Source organism: Cygnus atratus, chromosome 1 (assembly GCF_013377495.2).
Source record: "Cygnus atratus isolate AKBS03 ecotype Queensland, Australia chromosome 1, CAtr_DNAZoo_HiC_assembly, whole genome shotgun sequence".
NCBI lineage: Eukaryota > Metazoa > Chordata > Aves > Anseriformes > Anatidae > Cygnus > Cygnus atratus.
In genome coordinates, this window is record NC_066362.1 from 150,909,281 (window position 1) to 150,925,251 (window position 15,971).

The window sequence follows — 15,971 nt, forward strand, 5'->3', positions numbered from 1 at the left end:
GGAGCAGTGACATATGAGCTACCATGAATAGCATTAGGGCTGCTATGAACTCCCAGCCAGCTGGCTGCAAGGTGGCCGAGCCAGATCGTCTTCCCAGCAGCCTGTGTAACTCCGGCATGCTGCTGTCATTAATGTTGTTCATTAGTTCAACAGCCAGCATGGCCATGGGGATGGGGAAAGGGACTGAGACGCTTCTCAGCATTAACTTCTTCTGTGACCTTTGCCTCACTTTCTTTCTACCTTTTCCTAAATTTTATCCACTGGGTTTTGCTTATTTTCCTTCTTGCAAACTTGGGTGCCTACAGGCAGATACCTTCCTGTACATATAATGCTCTGCAGGTTCCATGGGTTGCTTCTCACAATATGGCACTTCGTTCCTGTGTGTTATTCTTCATCTCAATAAAACAGGGTAATGACATTTAAATATTACGTAGATAGGGATCTCACAACCAAGCAATTCATCTATAACGCATAAATCCAGAAACTCCCTGAAACGACAGCTATTGGAAATTTTCAGTTTCCAGCACTTTTGTTGATGTTAACAGTCAGAGTTCCCAAATATTGGTAGCCAGACAGACAGACATCTTCATGGGGGAGGAAAAGCCCACAGAGAACCCCCTGAGTTTTTACACACTTTAGTCTTACACTTCCTGGAGCAATGGCAGCTTCCATGGCCTCAGGAGAAAACACCAAACTCTGACCATGTCTGAACAAAGGCAAATACAAATAGAAATGTCAGAGGTGAAAACAGTGTCCTGGGAGTTCTCTTTTCCAATATGGGGAAAAATAAATGGTCAACGACAGGACCTTTGTCCAAAGAGGTAAAGATGATCAAGAAGGTGATCAGATAGTTTGGCAACAGGAGAAGAGCGGGAGAGAGAGCTGTTCACTCTCCCACTTCTATCACCTGTTTTCTTCCACCCTCATCCTTTCAGCAGCTCCCTTCTACTGTTACCTCATTGTCTTTTCCCTCATTGCTTCACGCTCTCTGTCCCACATTTCCGATACCTTCTACTATCCACGCAGTCCAGCAGAGCATCCAGAGGGAAGAGGGAGAACACGGGCATCAACTTCCAGAGAGGAGAGGGAGAACACAGGCATCAACCTCCAGCCCTCCCAGTGCCACCGCTGCCATACATGGGTGCAACCACACCCATGAAAGTGTGGGGGGCTCCCTGCATTGGACTGCAGTGAGTGGCACTGCTCAGGACCTGGCCTGTCTGTCTGTCTGTCTGTGGGCCTGTCAACTCGTCTGAGCAATGGGTGCTTTGTGGGGTTATTTTTGCATTGCCTCTGTGGGTGTTCGCGGTGCTTGAGCCCGCCAGTAGTGTCCCAGGCCTCCACCGTGCACCACCCTAACACAAAACAGCACCTTCCCCTTTTGGGGGCAACCCCCAACCCCCCCCATCACCCCTCCCACATCCAACCCCCACCAACCCCCATTTATGCTGCCGGCTGTGCCAACCACCCCTACCGCCCCAACCCCAGCACCACGACGCCACCCAGGGCGGGGGGGGGTGGGGGGGGGGACAAAGCCCACCCACCCCCGGGGTGCCCGGCACCCTTGGCGGGGACCCCTCGCCCCCATCCCTGCCGCACGTGGGTACGTGCCGGCGCTGCGGGCCGGGGGGGCAGCGCAGCTCCTCCTCCCCGGGCGCCCGGCGGCGACTGGGCGCCGAGGCTGCGGCGGGCGGGCGGGGGGCGGCGGCGGCGGCCTCCAGCGGGGCCGGGGGGCGGCGGGGAGGGGGCTGCGGGCGGGGTCGGCGCCCGGAGAAGGGCGGCAGGCGGTGTCTCCGCCCGAAGAAGAAGCCGGGCTTCGCCGGGGGCCGGCGGTGCGCTCTCCCGCCGCGGGGCCGCACAATGGCAGGCGCTCAGTAGGATGGATCCTGCCGTGGCTTTTGTTCTGCGGATCCACCCATCCTCCTAGCAGTCAAGTGCCAGGCTATGGTTTTCTCCTCGGGGATCTCTCCGCCGCGTTTTGCCGGCGTCTCCGGTGAGGGTTTGGCCTCGGCTGGGATTTCGCTACCTTACTTTTCGTTTGGCTTCGCGCTGAAAAAGGGGATTTTTCTTATTTTTATTATTTATTTTTTTCCCTCTCCCTCTCTCTCTTTCCACGCTTTTGGTTATAATCCAATGTTGATCTAGGGGGAATAACCGTTCAGCCTGGCTGAAAAAAGCATCCATTGAAAAGTCTCAAAGAAATATACCACGTGAGGAAAAAAAAAACTGGGAGAAGATCGGAATATAATCATTTTTTCTATGATAAAACTGGTGCCCCTCTTCAGGAGAACTGGTCTCAATTTATTATTATGCAACCACAAGGATCTCTTCTTTCTCAGGGTGTATAAGCTGCTGGATTGCTTTTCGCCCAAATCAATGTGGTTTCTTTGGAACATTTTCAGCAAAGGATCGCATATGCTGCAGTGTCTTTGTGGCAAGAGTCTTAAGAAAAACAAGAACCAAACTGGTAAGCAATCCATTGCACTGCGTTGTTTTTCTTTTATGCTACCCTGTCTGTTGCTCGCCGAGGTAGATCTGCAATCCTGCTGAGGGGAGAAGGGGGAAATATAACGAGGCCGGCACGGACATGCATGTGCATACGTGTATGAATAAGCAAGGAGCAGCACGGATTAGCTTCAGCCCCTGTCACCACGGAGGAAAAAGATAATCCAAGGCGACCCTATAGCCCGGTCCGCATCTCCTAGTTGCCGTGCGCTATTTCCGAGGAGGAAACTTTGTTCTCGCTGCCCTTTCCGAGGGGCCGCCGGTAGCGCCCACCCTCCCGGCTCCTGGGGGCGAACCCCCCGGGCACTGCCCCTGCGGGGCGCCCGCTGCGGGGCCGAGCAGCGCGGCCCCGCCGTGCCCGTGCGAGCCGGCCCCGCTGCGGTGGGCGAGCGGCCCCGGGGCTCCGGTCCTGCCCCGCACTTCGTGCTCAGCTCGCCATAAGTCGCCCCCTCCACACCCACTCGCCTCGTTCGGCTTTGCCCAAGCCGAGCCCGGCACCCCCCGCCCCCGGATGGGGAAAGGAGGTGGGGGGGGGGTCCCCCGTTTATCGCCCCCCCCCCCCCTCCACCGGGACTTCAAGCCAGGGATGTGGAGGGGGCGTGTGTGGGGGGCACGGACCGGGGGTGGCCGCTTGCCCGGGGTTTGTGCCCTAGACGGCAGCCGAGGCGAGCGGCAGCAGCACGGCCGGCGTGGCTGCGCCTCCTCCGGGATGCCCCCTCCGTGCACACCCGCCGGGGGCCGTGCCGTGCTTCTCCATTTCTGCCTCGCTGCCGGCATCATGCGCTTCCCTTCAGACCGGCTCCGACGGGGAAACTTGCGGTGCATTACATAAGAAATGTAAATGCGGGTGCCCCGGACCACCCGGCTCCGGGGGGGGGGGGGGGGGAGGGTCACGGCTGCCGCTGTTGCATCCCTCCGGCTCCGGGCGTCCGGTTCGTAGGGAGGCTTTTCGGGGAAATACCGGCCCTCCTTGCCTAACCCCCCCGAGCCCCGGTCCCCCCCCTTTTCCTCCCTGCTCGCTCCCCCGGCCGGCGGGTTGTCTGCAAGCACTTCGTGCCGAGGGAGGCGAGAGCTGCCGGAGCCCGGGCTGCGTGGGGAGGGATGCTCTGCGTGTGCGTGTGCCGGCTGCCCTGCAGTGGCAGCTCCCGAGCAGGAGGCTCCTGACGCTGGCACTGCAGTGTAGTAGATCATAGGCTCTCCTCGCCTCTCTGACACCCCAACACCGCCAAGCAGCAGCCCCGGCAGCCAGCACCCCTCTGCTCCCCGGCCAGCCGGGGGCCGGACCCCGCTTTGCCCTGCTCGCAAAGGTGCGGGGAGTCGTGGTGGGCACCTCGGCGGATTTTTTGTGCCCCCCCCTTCTCCCCGCTCCTGCTTTGCCAGCTCGGCTCCCCCCTTCCCTCCCCGGCGCTGCAGCAAAGAGCAGCCACTTCTCAGCATACCAAAGAAGCCGAAATGCCCCGCTGGGGGCTGGGGAGCGGCCGCAGCCTCCCGCAGGCCGCCCCCGGCTTCCCTTGCCCCTTCCCTCTGCACCGAGACGCCCCCCCCCGGGCCGAGGGGAACTTCCAGGCTCTGTGCCCCCCACTCCGGGCAAGGGCAGCCTCGCACCCCCCACGACGGCGCCTGCCCCTGCCCGGCCCCGGCCGTGCTCAGAGGGGCCGTGACCGCCGTGGGAGGCTTCGGGGGGGGGGGGGGGACGGAGCCCGCTGCCGCCCTCCGGGGGAGGCCCGCACCAGCGCCGCCGTGCCCTGAGCGAGAGGCGATGCTGATGCTCCTGGGAAGGGTTTTGGGGGCGGAGGTGGTTTCTAGACCTTTCAGTTCGCAGCCCCGGGGGGGGTGGGGTGGGTAGAGAGGCGTCACACACACCCCCCTCTACACCCCCAGGCCCCCAAAAGGGTGGGCTGCTGGGAAACTGCACCTGAAGCCGAGAGACGGCCCCGGAGGTGTCGGGGATGGTGCCCCCCGGCCGGGGTCGCGGTGCCCCCGTCCAGCCGCTCTCCCATCGCCCCCCCGGAGGAGGAGACCCCTGGTCCCCAAATTCCGGCCCCGGGCAGCGCTGAACGGCGACTGCTCGCAGAGGCTGGGCCGGGCAAGGGGGTCTTGGGGTACCGGGGACAAATCACCTCCAGTTGCTGTGCGGTGCCCTCAGCAGAGCGGGGTGACTCGGCCGCGACGCCCCCGGGGGCCTCCCCTTCCTGCCACCACCCCTCTCCTTCGCCTGCAAAACTTTTTAGGATCGGCGGGGCTCTTCGCTCTCCAAAAGGCTGCAAACACGGGCGAGCAGCGGCTGCTGAGCCAGCCAAGGGGAAAAGCGGGTAGGTTAGGCAGCTGAGATTTCAGATCGTTCAGTTATTTGCGGCCTGATGCCATTTATTTATTTATTTATTTATTTCTGTATGGGTCCCTCACAACAGCCGGTCTCTTTCCAGAAACGGATTTCCAGGTGTTCTCTGCTTGGCGTTTCCACCCTGCGGCTGGCTGCAGCCCTCTCCCCCCTGTGCTGACCTTCTCCGGGGCTCGCCTGCTGTCCCCGGGGGGGTTCCCAGCACAGAGCAGGGTCCGGAGCCAGGGCGAGAGGGGCAGGAGGGATGGGGAGCCCCGCGGGAGGTGTCAGAGCTCCGGCAGGGTTGGGGCAGGAGGCTTTGGTTTGTCTGTCGTGGAAATGCATCTGGCTGAACGCAGTGTTTCAGATCCCAGATCCTGGAAAGAGGAGCAGCCTGTGAGCACTACAGTTGCTTACCTCTTTGCGTTTCTTCATAAGGAGGAAAACTTTGAGGAACCGTAGGTGTGGCTTTGCTGGCACTGATTGACTTTTTTGTCTTCTTCCTGGAGTTTAATAACGCACAAAGCAATGAAGCCCCATGTACCTTCAGCGTCCTGCCCAGCATGAAAATATTTCCAATGTGTTAGGTTCCCCGGGCCTCACTTGCAGGTGTAATTACTCTTACCTAACTCAGCCACTCCAGCTTGTCACACACACACAGAGGACTTCACAAAGTGTGGGACTACAGGAACACTTTCTCAGAAAGAGTTAAACATTGCTTGAGACCGCAGGGCCTGTAATGGTGAGATGCCATCCTGATGGCTTCCCCCCGTGGCTCTGCACTATGCATGTTCTGCTAGGGAATGGCTAAGTTTTCAGGAGAATTTGGAGCTTGGGAGGATATGGGGAAGGTGAGTACCCCGGGTGTTTTTTAAGGCAAATACAGGAAGTGACTAACATTTTTTACCAGCTGACAGCTGCTAGGTTGCCCATGGGAGACGGGTTATTTCGCTGGGGCACGAGATGCCCCCAGCGCTATCACATTTCATTCCTGGTGGCAGCCCAGCAGGCAGAGGATGTATCGCATTTCCTCTCCATCTACCTCCAAGGAGAGGCATCTCTCCAACTCAGTCAGGGGTGTTGACAGGAGAGTAGATGGAAATTGGCATTACTATAAATATGTTGCTGATAGAGGAATTTAGTTTCTGTTAGTATCAATCCTGGATCAATCTCAAGCACAAAACCTATTTAAAAAGAAGAACATCTGACATGCGAGCGGTGTCTAAACTGGGATCTCTGTATAATCCCCATAAAGCAGTCAGGCTGCTCCTTCATGGTCACTTATCATCTTGAAAAAGTTTCTGAGCATAGTCATGCGAGATTGAATCTATTTAAAACAGCAGCTTGGGTCCTGCTCATAAAATATATAGTGTGAGTCATTATCTGAATTTGAAGCAAACTGGGGCCACCCGGTGTGTTTTTTACTCACGGAAAGCAAACCTCCCACTGAAAGGCAAAGGACCCCAGTAAGAGCTGCGGGATTGGGTCCTTGGAGTTTCTTTCAAGTAGGTCTGAAAAGCATCTCTGACTGCCTAAATACCGTAATTCCTGTGCTGTTATTAGAGCCACGGTGTGCTTCTCTCACTCAGATGTAAAATTGCCTATTTACATGTATCTCACCTACTGAAGTTTTGTCCTTTATGGAATACGTTTTGTGAATTTATACAAATTTGATTATTGTTGAGCAAATTAGATTGCATATTCTACTTGTTAAGGGGTGAAATTTATGCCTGCTCATGAATCTCCCTACTGTGATAAAATGCTTATACCTCAATGTTCAATGTCTGCTAATGATAGGCCATTTATAAATGAATTCAAATATACAAAGGATGACTTAGGCTTGGAGAAAATATGAAAAATGCATTTACAGAAATAATTGGTTTAAATATTTATGTGTATGCCATTTTCCTTTAAGAGTGATGTTTATTCCACTTACCTGTTTAGATTAAGTATATTAATTTTGAGCTAAAATCCCCGTTGACTTCAAATTCAGGTAAGGAGTGATTTAGACATTCAGAATTTGTCCCTTTCTTTGCAAAGATTTTCCGTCCTGTAAATGTCTGTAAAAATGTAGTTTGGAGAGGAGAGAGCTGCTTGAAACTGGAAAGCAGTTTTTCAAGAGGACTTGATGAAAATTAAAGAAAGAAGCAGCTGGGCACTACAGCAACCGTGGGATGGTATTTTGTAGTTTATGGGGTCATTATCGAAATTTCTCTGTAATTGTAGAGTTAGATGCTGCAAGTCTAGAAGGTGGTTGGACAAATGAAGTGGTTGTGTGCAAGTTAAACTGTGCTGAATATTCACAGAAGTTAGCCAAATGAGGTTGTGAGTGCTGAGTCCTAGTAGAGCAGTTTTCAGGTAGTCAGGGCTGGTCTCATTATTATGGGTTCATTTCTATACCTAATTCTGTTTAAGATCTCCCTTGGCATTTTGAACGCACTATTACTGCCCTATGCCTTGTTTGTTGGCTTGTTAAATATTGCAGACATGTCCAACATTGCAAAAGTATGTTGTTGATTTTTTTTTCTCTGTGTTTCAGTGAATGATAGCTTTTTAAAGACAAATTACTAGTCCACTAAACAACTTACCGAGTAACAAAACACCAAATGCTTTTAAATTTGGAAAATCTCTGTTGTGGGGAAAGAACAAACAAACAAAAAACCAAACCTGTTGTGGTGCAACACAGGCTTGAATTAAAGTACCTGAGAGCTACTTGCCACTGCATGGAAAGACTGTATTCAACAGACAAACAGTGTACCTGGAAATAAACTTTGCAGAACTGGGACCATGTTTTAGTTGAGAAAGAGCCAGCATCAAAGAGCACGTTTCAACTGTCAGAACAATGTGGCTGCGAGGAAAATATTTTTGTTGGAGGCCACGTGATGAAGTGCTCAAAGGAGTATATTCATCTTCAGACTGGATATTTCAAAAATTATTTATCATGTTCTCAAAGTGGATCCTGAGAGGTTCTAAACCACTCAAAAGTACTCAAAATTATAGTTGCAAGGGGAATTGATGGTGTTTGGCACCATGACAGACTGAACTCACAATGAACAAAACATATGTAAGGGATGTGTCTTTTTGAATATACTCTGCGCCAAAGGTAAATAACCAGCAAAACTGCTGTTCAAATAAGGAACGCATGGTCTTTGAACGGGACCTTTTTGAGGGCTGTGGTGGTTTTACTCAGGTGGGCAGCTGAGCTCCACCACAACTGCTCTCTCACTCCCCCTCCTCAAAGAGGAACGGGGAGAAAATACGATGAAAAGGGCTCAAGGGTTGAGATAAGGATGAGGAGATCGCACAGTAATTATTGTGATGAGCAAAACAGACTCAGCATAGGGAGACAGTAAGATTTATTGCTAATTACTAACAAGCTAGAGAAGTGAGAAACAAAGGGAAGAAACCAAAAGCAGCTCCTCCCCCCGAGCGGTGCAGGGGAACGGGGGAATGGGGGTTATGGTCAGTCTATAGTGCTGCTTCTCCGCCGCTCCTTCTCGGTCACTCTCGTCCCCTGTGCTGTGGGGTCCTTCCCACGGGATGCAGTCCTTGCTGAACTGATCCGGCGTGGGCTTCCCACAGGCAGCAGCTCTTCAAGAACTGCTCTGGATATGGGTCCATACCACAGGGTCCATCCCTCAGGAGCACACTGCTCCAACCTGGGTCCCCCAGGGGCAGCAGCTCCTGCCAGGTCACCTGCTCCTGCGTGGTCTCCTCTCCATAGGCTACAGGTCCGGCCTGGAATCTGCTCCGGCAGGGGTCTTCCACAGGCCGCAGCCTCTGTCAGTGGAGGTCCACCTGCTCCACCGTGGTCTCCTCCACAGGCTGCAGCGTGGAACCCTGCTCCACCGTGGTACTCCATGGGCTGCAGGGGGCCAGCCTGCTTCACCATGGTCCTCACCACAGACCGCAGGGGACTTCTGCTCCAGCGCCTGGAGCACCTCTCCCCCTCCTTCCTCACTGACCTTGGCGCCTGCAAGGCTGTTCCTCACTCCTCTCATTCTCCCAGCTGCTGTGTGGCGCAGCGTTTTTTTTTTTCCCCGTCTTAAATATGCTCTCACAGAGGCGCAAAACAACATCACTTATTGGCTCGGCTCTGGACAGCAGTGGGGCCCTTACCTAACATGGGGCAGCTTCTAGATTCTTCTCACAGAAGCCACCCCTATGGCCCCCTGCTACCAAAGCCTTGCCACGTAAACCCACTACAAGGGCAAACCCTCCAAAATCATTAAGTGAAAGGCTTTTAATGGATAAATGTAATGCAGGCTTTGTATGTCCGTAGCATACTCTGTTATAAGCACTCCCATTAAATAATAGCAAGAGAAGTAAATAGTTGCTGATGAGACAGCACTGAGAAGTCAGAATAATAATATCTGTAGTAAAATTCAATGCACAAGTCAGGATAATAACACCTGTAGTAAATGGACTAGTCTAGGTAACATATCGTGTAGAACGTAAACAAATTTTAATAGTTTGGCAGTTAATATTGGATAGTTGTGTGTGGTAAATGACAATAAATGGCACTCAGTTGATGGCAGAAATTGATGGTGTAATTCTGATGTCCGTATCCTGTGTTTTCATTCTGACACCTGCTTATTTTACTTTTAGCTGGAAACAGCATAAGGATTTGCACTGAACAAGTTTTATGTTTGCATACAGAAGGTAGCATCTTGGAAATTATTTGGCTTGATCTTTTGGTGGCACTAAGGTTAACCAGGTCTCAGAAGACAGTAGAATTGTAGCAGGGTTAAACATTTTAATTTAACTGAAATTATTTTCGCTTTTACTGTCAAAGAATGATCCAAAATAAGCTGTAATCCCATATGAAAGATTTGTTTTAAGGAGTTTCCAGAAAGGTCTCATACAGGAATAGACTTCGCTGTTCTCTGCAAATTCATCATGTCATCATTTTTTTTTCATGCAGCTTTCTCATTTGGAAAGCTAAGAAAAGGATGAGGACGCAGAATGTGTGCAACTAATGCCTCAGCTCTTGAACGTATCCTATCTCCAGCACTGGGCAGTAGGTGGAGTTAAAAAAAAAAAAGCAAACAAAAACAAACAAGGCAAATCTGTGTTTGATCCTTCTCCTAACCTATCCACACAGTTTTCAGTTATCACCAGACTGTCAGAAATCTCTTTATTCAGGCCTCTGCATTTATTAGCCTATGAAGGAACTTGTCAAAGAGCATTTCTACTTTGTTCTTCAAAAGCTTTGTGTGGCAGTGAGCTCCAAGTAACCATGTGTGGAAGGGGTATGTGAAGGGGTTTGTACTTTCTGTGAGTGCTCCTTTGCTTGACTTTTGTTGAAAATCAGAAGCTAACACTGCTATTGTCACTTCATGTTCTTGATTATTGAAATTTTCAGTATTTTTTTTTTCAGGGGATTTTTCAGGGGTATCTCATATGTAAGGTGAAGAGCACTTCCCTCATGGTCCCTTCTCCTTCCTTGAATGGTCAGAAAAATACTCAGCATTTCTATCATCTCAGTTCCCATGCAGTGTAACTTGCCTTTGCTGAGGAAGTAAGTTGTCTCTGGCTTTAGAGGAAGAGGATGAAACAGCAGCTGACACATCCCTTTGCATGGGGAATCTGCCTCTGTGGTCCTGCTGAAGCCAGTGGAGGTTTTTGGTTGTGTGTGGAGGTGTCTTCAGAGCATTGCCCATGGTTTCACCACAGCCCAGAAGCTCACAGAGCCACAGCGCAGTGAGGAAGATGGAGTCCAGCACCTACAGGTCGCTTCTGCTTTCATCCAGCTAGAAGGAGTTCATTCCTGTATATTTTCTAGGCTATGGGATACAGAAGTATCTCCTGCAAAGGGCATGTTTTCACAAAGTCCTTTCTCTTGAGGGGGATATTGCTGCCTTGAACAAGCTTTTAAAGAAGTAAGTTCTAGTGTCACTGAAAACTAGAATTTGTACCACTGTTAAATGGTTCAAGCAGGAGAGAGAGCTTGCATATAAAATCAGATACTTCTGTTTACATATAAATCTCTTGGTTCTCAGCAATGCTAGCAAAGGAAATTTGAAGAATTTCATTGTCCTTTAATGAGGCTTTGAGTTGAAAATGTTAATTTAAAGAAAACAAGTTTGCCAGACTTGTTACTCTTTCAGTAAATGCATTTCTAAGCATGTCCTTCTATATTTAAACAAAACTCCCAGGTAACAGTTTCCCATTCTACTTCTTGTCAGAGAAGTGCATTATGGAGCACTGCAGTTGTCTGGTAGTTTTCTACACATATCACACATTGCTAAGATAGGTAAATTTACAGACACCAAATGACATGACCAAGAACTAACAGTGCAAAACATAGTGGAAAATACAGAAAAAGGTATGGAAAAAATATAGAGTAGGTAACTGCTTAAAAAAAGCAGTGAAATCATTAGTATGGCATTAGATGATAAAATAGATTGTCCTATCAGGAATATCTTGATAAGAGTTAAATTAATAGTAGTACTTATTAATTCATAGGGCTCATGGTATGAGAAAACACTTTACAGTTCAGATATTCTTGCAACTATAAACTGCACGTAGATACCTGCACTACTAATAGTCCCCAAGAAACAACCTAAGCATGATTTAGACAGATTATCCCACTAAGAGATCAGCACAAGATCTCAGATGTGAATTAACTTTAGGCTATCTAAAACCCAGATGTCATTTTGTGGCTTGAACTCTTTAAGCTTTTACTAAAATCCATGTTTTTAAATGGCATTAACAGGTGCATTAAAATCTGTAAAGCCTTGTGCCCCCCAGGGATTTCCTCCTGGAACTGATGCTTTGTCCCCATGTAAAGGTGACTTTCTGTCTCAAAAAACAGGGTTATACAGACTTCCAGCACCCAAAACATCTTCTAATCTCCTGGCTTTACTGGGACCTGTTTTATAACCGTGAATATGGTTTTGGCCCATCACAGACACCGTGGTCTCCATAATATCATCTTGCATCTCTCAGTTCTTTCACCTGCTCTCTGGGTTAGGATCTGTGAGGAAAATTAGCCCTTAATTATAATTCTTTCTGATGTTTTTAAGTTCTCTCCACTTTGAATAATTAGCTAGTGGCAGTGAGCAGAGCTATCTTACAGGTTATTACTGAAGTAATAGATATTTATGATGGATGAAGGGTAGGCTGATGAACTATCCTGGTTTATTGGACATGAGCTGTATGAATGATTGGTTTCCCTCTTGCTGCTAATTTACAATAGCAGAACAGTAGCAGAAGTACATAAATGTAGAGGCAGCAAAGCAACTGTGATTGATTAGGAAAGGACAGTAAAATCAGCAGGAGGAATCAGAAAACCCAAGAACAAATGCCACCCCTTTCTATTGTCCTGGGGACTGTTTGAGCATATTACTTGTTTGAGGATAAAATGCTTTATGCGGGATTCTGCAGTTAAAGCCGGACAACTCAGCTTCCAGGAAAATTTTCTGGATAATATTGCTGACCTCTTCTTACTTGACCTGGTACAGAGTAGATTTTGGGGCCTGGCTGTGCTTGTTCACATGGGTGCCATGTGTCTCCTAGAAGCTTGTGACCATGGTACCCTACTAAAGCTGCTCCCAAGAATTCCCAGAGAACTGCAAATCCTTTGCAGGTGCAAGACATGCCATGTATGTCTATACCTTCAGCAGGGTACAGATAGAATGAACTTGTAGTCTGGGTCCTGCTTACCTTTGATTCACCTTTGATTCACCTTGTTCACCTTTAATTGAGTTCACTTTTGGTAGTCCAGTTTGGAGACATTATTGTGTGAGAAGATTATAATATGCCACTTCAGTGCAACATACTTTAGGGTTCCGGCTGACTAGGAACATTTGTGACAAAGCAGGTGACTATATGCATTATTTCTGCCTGTGTCTTGAAGTATTGAGCTCTGTCTACTTGCAAAAAAAAATTTGAAACATGTTGAAGATGAGTTCTCTCACCTTTGAAACTTGTATCATTAACTCTTTTTTCCATGGAACAGCACCTAAAAACAATATAGGATTGTTCTACAGCAAATATGTCATTATGTAGTGTTTGTGTTGAAGACACTTTTTTTTTTTTTGAAGAAGCCTGTATTTTGTTTTGTATCTAGACTTTAAACCCTGATAATGTTTGTGGAGTTGTGGAAGTGTAAGGGAAAAAAAAGAAGCTTTTGTAGCTTCCTAGGCAATATCTATCTGGGTAAAATCAATGAGTTTAATCATGGTTGGAGGAATGTGTGCCAAAGAACTGGGAATGGAGTCATTGTGATTTTATGTTCTGGTGTCTTTCCTTATTTCAGTTTGTCTTTGCAGTTTATAAGAGATGATGTATCTGGGGTACTACTGACATGAAATGGAGGTGAGTCCTGAGGTTTGTAAGCCACAGAAGATATTCTCTCCTCATTGAAGGTTTTCAGAGAAAGATTATCTTAGAAGACATTGGCTGTCTGAGCACTGTCAAAGCACGCACATCAATTTTGAACATTGCCATACACCACTGAGGAAAATACAATACGAGCAGCTCCTCAAGATGCCTAATTAGACATGGTGCTCTTAAAAACAAAGCAAAACAAAACAAAAACAAAAACTGTAAGCACAATGAGAAAAAATAATTGAACCTAAGGATGTACAGATGAATAGAATGGTAATTTATCTACTTAATTTTATGGCCTCTTAAATGCTGGATCAGAAATATTTTATCCCTGTTGTGTCAGCTTCCTCCAGAATGAAAGAGGAGGTAGCAGTCTGGGACCTTATAACCAGAGCAGAAGTAAACTTTAAGTTGTGCAGGTTAGGTTAAAACCTTTTAACAAAATATCGGGAGAAATGGCAAGATGAGAGTTCATTATGCTTGCTGAGGCCCATTTTCTTGCCTTTCATTGACTAACTGGAGTCATTATGGCTTAAGTTGGCTGCCAAAAAGAATACTTGCTAATAATATTAAGATGGAAGATGGGGAAAAGGTAATTACTAAGACCGAGTAGTCATATATATAGGCTAAGAATTTGGGGGTGGAATTTGATGAAGTTCAAACAAAAGTAAGTCAGAATGCGATGTTAGTACATTAGGTTAGATTTTTTTTAAGTGTGGATGATACTTGAACAGTGTGGGATGATCTCTCTCCCACTTATTCTCAGAGGAAGATGGAAAACCAGAATGACAAAAGAAGTTATAAAGTAAATAATACAGGGATTAAAGGAATCTGTAGTCATTTAGAGAGGTTAGTGACAGAGTCCTTCAGGCAAACAGAATTTAGAAATTCTTTAAGCTACTTATCAATTGAAGAGCAAATAGACCTTAAATTTAAGGACATTTTCATGGAAAACATCTATTTCTAGAAGCATTCCTTTACCAAGGACATATAGGAGTTATATTTGATAGAGTCTGGCTTCTCTCAACGTATTCCATTTATAGGTATCTCACTAAAGGTGAGATACCCTTGTAAATGCTACTTTGTTTTCATAAAACAAAGGCATTCCCACACTCGCATGAGTCTATCATCTGTTGTTGCACAGCTCTGAAGGAGTGGCCTCCAGGGTGACCTTAGACCGAGTGTCCAGTACCTCCTGCCTGCTGGCATGTGGATAGTCTGCCGTCTGTCTGCGTGAGCATGCCTGGCAGCCATTACTTTTCTGAACCTGCATGGGCATGTGGTGTCCTACGTGTGCCCCAGCTGCCCAGGCTAACACCTGCGGGCTCACTAGAGATGGCACACGAGTCTGGTCGTGAGGGTGGCCAACAAGCTAACAGTAAATGAAGCTAACCCTAAACCATCAGTGTAGTTGCCACAGTATCTGCTGGTGAGAGGAAATGTGTTATTTTTTCCGCCCTAAATCTGATTTACAGCACAGTTTTTAAAATGTGGTGTGTGTGCTTTTATGGATCTTCAGCTTTGTGAATCTTTTTATCAGACACCATGAAATGGGCAATATAAACTGTAGAGGTATCCAACACCAGAAGCATTTAACTATATTTTATCTTTAGCAAGAGGTTTCAAAGGCATTTCTGCACACTTGCAGGCATTAGTACAGGTTCAATATTAATTTGACTTTTTCTTCCAATAGCTTGTTAAGTGCACAGCCAAGTAGGCCAAGAATTTTAGGTGCCATCCAGACAAACCAGATCACCATAAATCTGCCTAAAGAAGCTTATTCTGGAGACCCTAAAGTAACTTTGAGGGGAGAGTCAATCTCATCTTATCATCAGGTGGCAAGTAAGAATTGTAAAGAACTATACTCCTTCATTTGGGCATTCATATTCTTCCCCCACCTTAAGCTCTTCCTAACTGCCAAGAAGCCTAAGCTTGAGCTTATATTGCTTGATTAAAAAGGAAGATGGATTAATCCAAGCCCAAATGGCTATGGCTGGCTCATATACACATTACTAGTAGTTACTGCCATCCCTAGCAGGTTTGGGTGGAGAAAGCTAGCTGAAGTGGTCCAAAAACATCTGTGACGTAAATAACAAGTGTGAGTGACCAGGGGTCTAGCACTTTTATTTACAGTACAAGCACAGCCGAAGAGAATTAGAGAACCCCTTTTGACTCCTCTAAGGAAAGTCAGAGCAAGCTGTACCTGTAGGGTGATTTACTTGTACCCCCAGCCTTAGAGTGGGAACACACCTGGACTAATACCAGCATATGTCACCATCCCAGGCATGCAAAGGGGATATTAAAGCTTAAGTGGAAGGGATATATCTCAGCTCTGAGAAGGAAGCAACTAGGAAAGTTCTTTCCATGTGTTCTTGATTAACCCTGTGAAAGCTGGTGAAGAAAAGAGAACAGAGCACCCAGCTTTGGAGTAAGTCTGGCGGCTGAACAGCAGAGACCTGAGTTGACAAGAAATAAATCATAATGGATTTCTGAGGAAGGTGAACCAGCCAGGAGGGAAGGCTCAGTCTTTCTGGGGAAAGCAACAGATTTCTCCTTTCTCCTTTCCCTGACAAACAGAAGATGTTGTTCCAGGGTAAGGAAGAGCTGAAGGTCAAGAGTTTTCCTCTGTCTCTAAAAGAAACCTTTCTCTTCCACTTCACTGACTTGTACTCACCTTCTTCCTCACTGACGTTACCCTTTCATCTGTTTGTGCATGTGCAACGAAACTGGTCAACATTATAGGTCAAATGACTAAGCTGTTGTTTTATTGCATGCTTATCTTCAATTTGCTGAGCTCTTTGACACCACCCTG

General features: G+C 47.9%; 1 protein-coding gene across 7 annotated transcripts in view; it reads left to right on the plus strand.

Annotated features, from left to right (window-relative positions):
• Positions 1-1,799: 1,799 nt before the first annotated feature.
• The window catches only part of FGF14 (fibroblast growth factor 14), a 410,241-nt gene continuing 396,069 nt past the window's right edge, over positions 1,800-15,971 (plus strand). Inside the window, exons 1-2 of one of the 7 annotated variants that reach the window (XM_050708059.1) lie at positions 1,809-1,993; positions 2,403-2,467. In XM_050708059.1, the coding sequence (XP_050564016.1) occupies positions 1,945-1,993; positions 2,403-2,467 (114 nt within the window). In that variant the 5' untranslated portion in view covers positions 1,809-1,944. Of the gene's footprint in view, positions 2,468-4,711; positions 4,818-15,971 lie in introns of those variants that run through there. The other 6 variants (XM_035557104.1, XM_035557099.1, XM_035557105.2 and 3 more) reach the window with 6 other exon arrangements.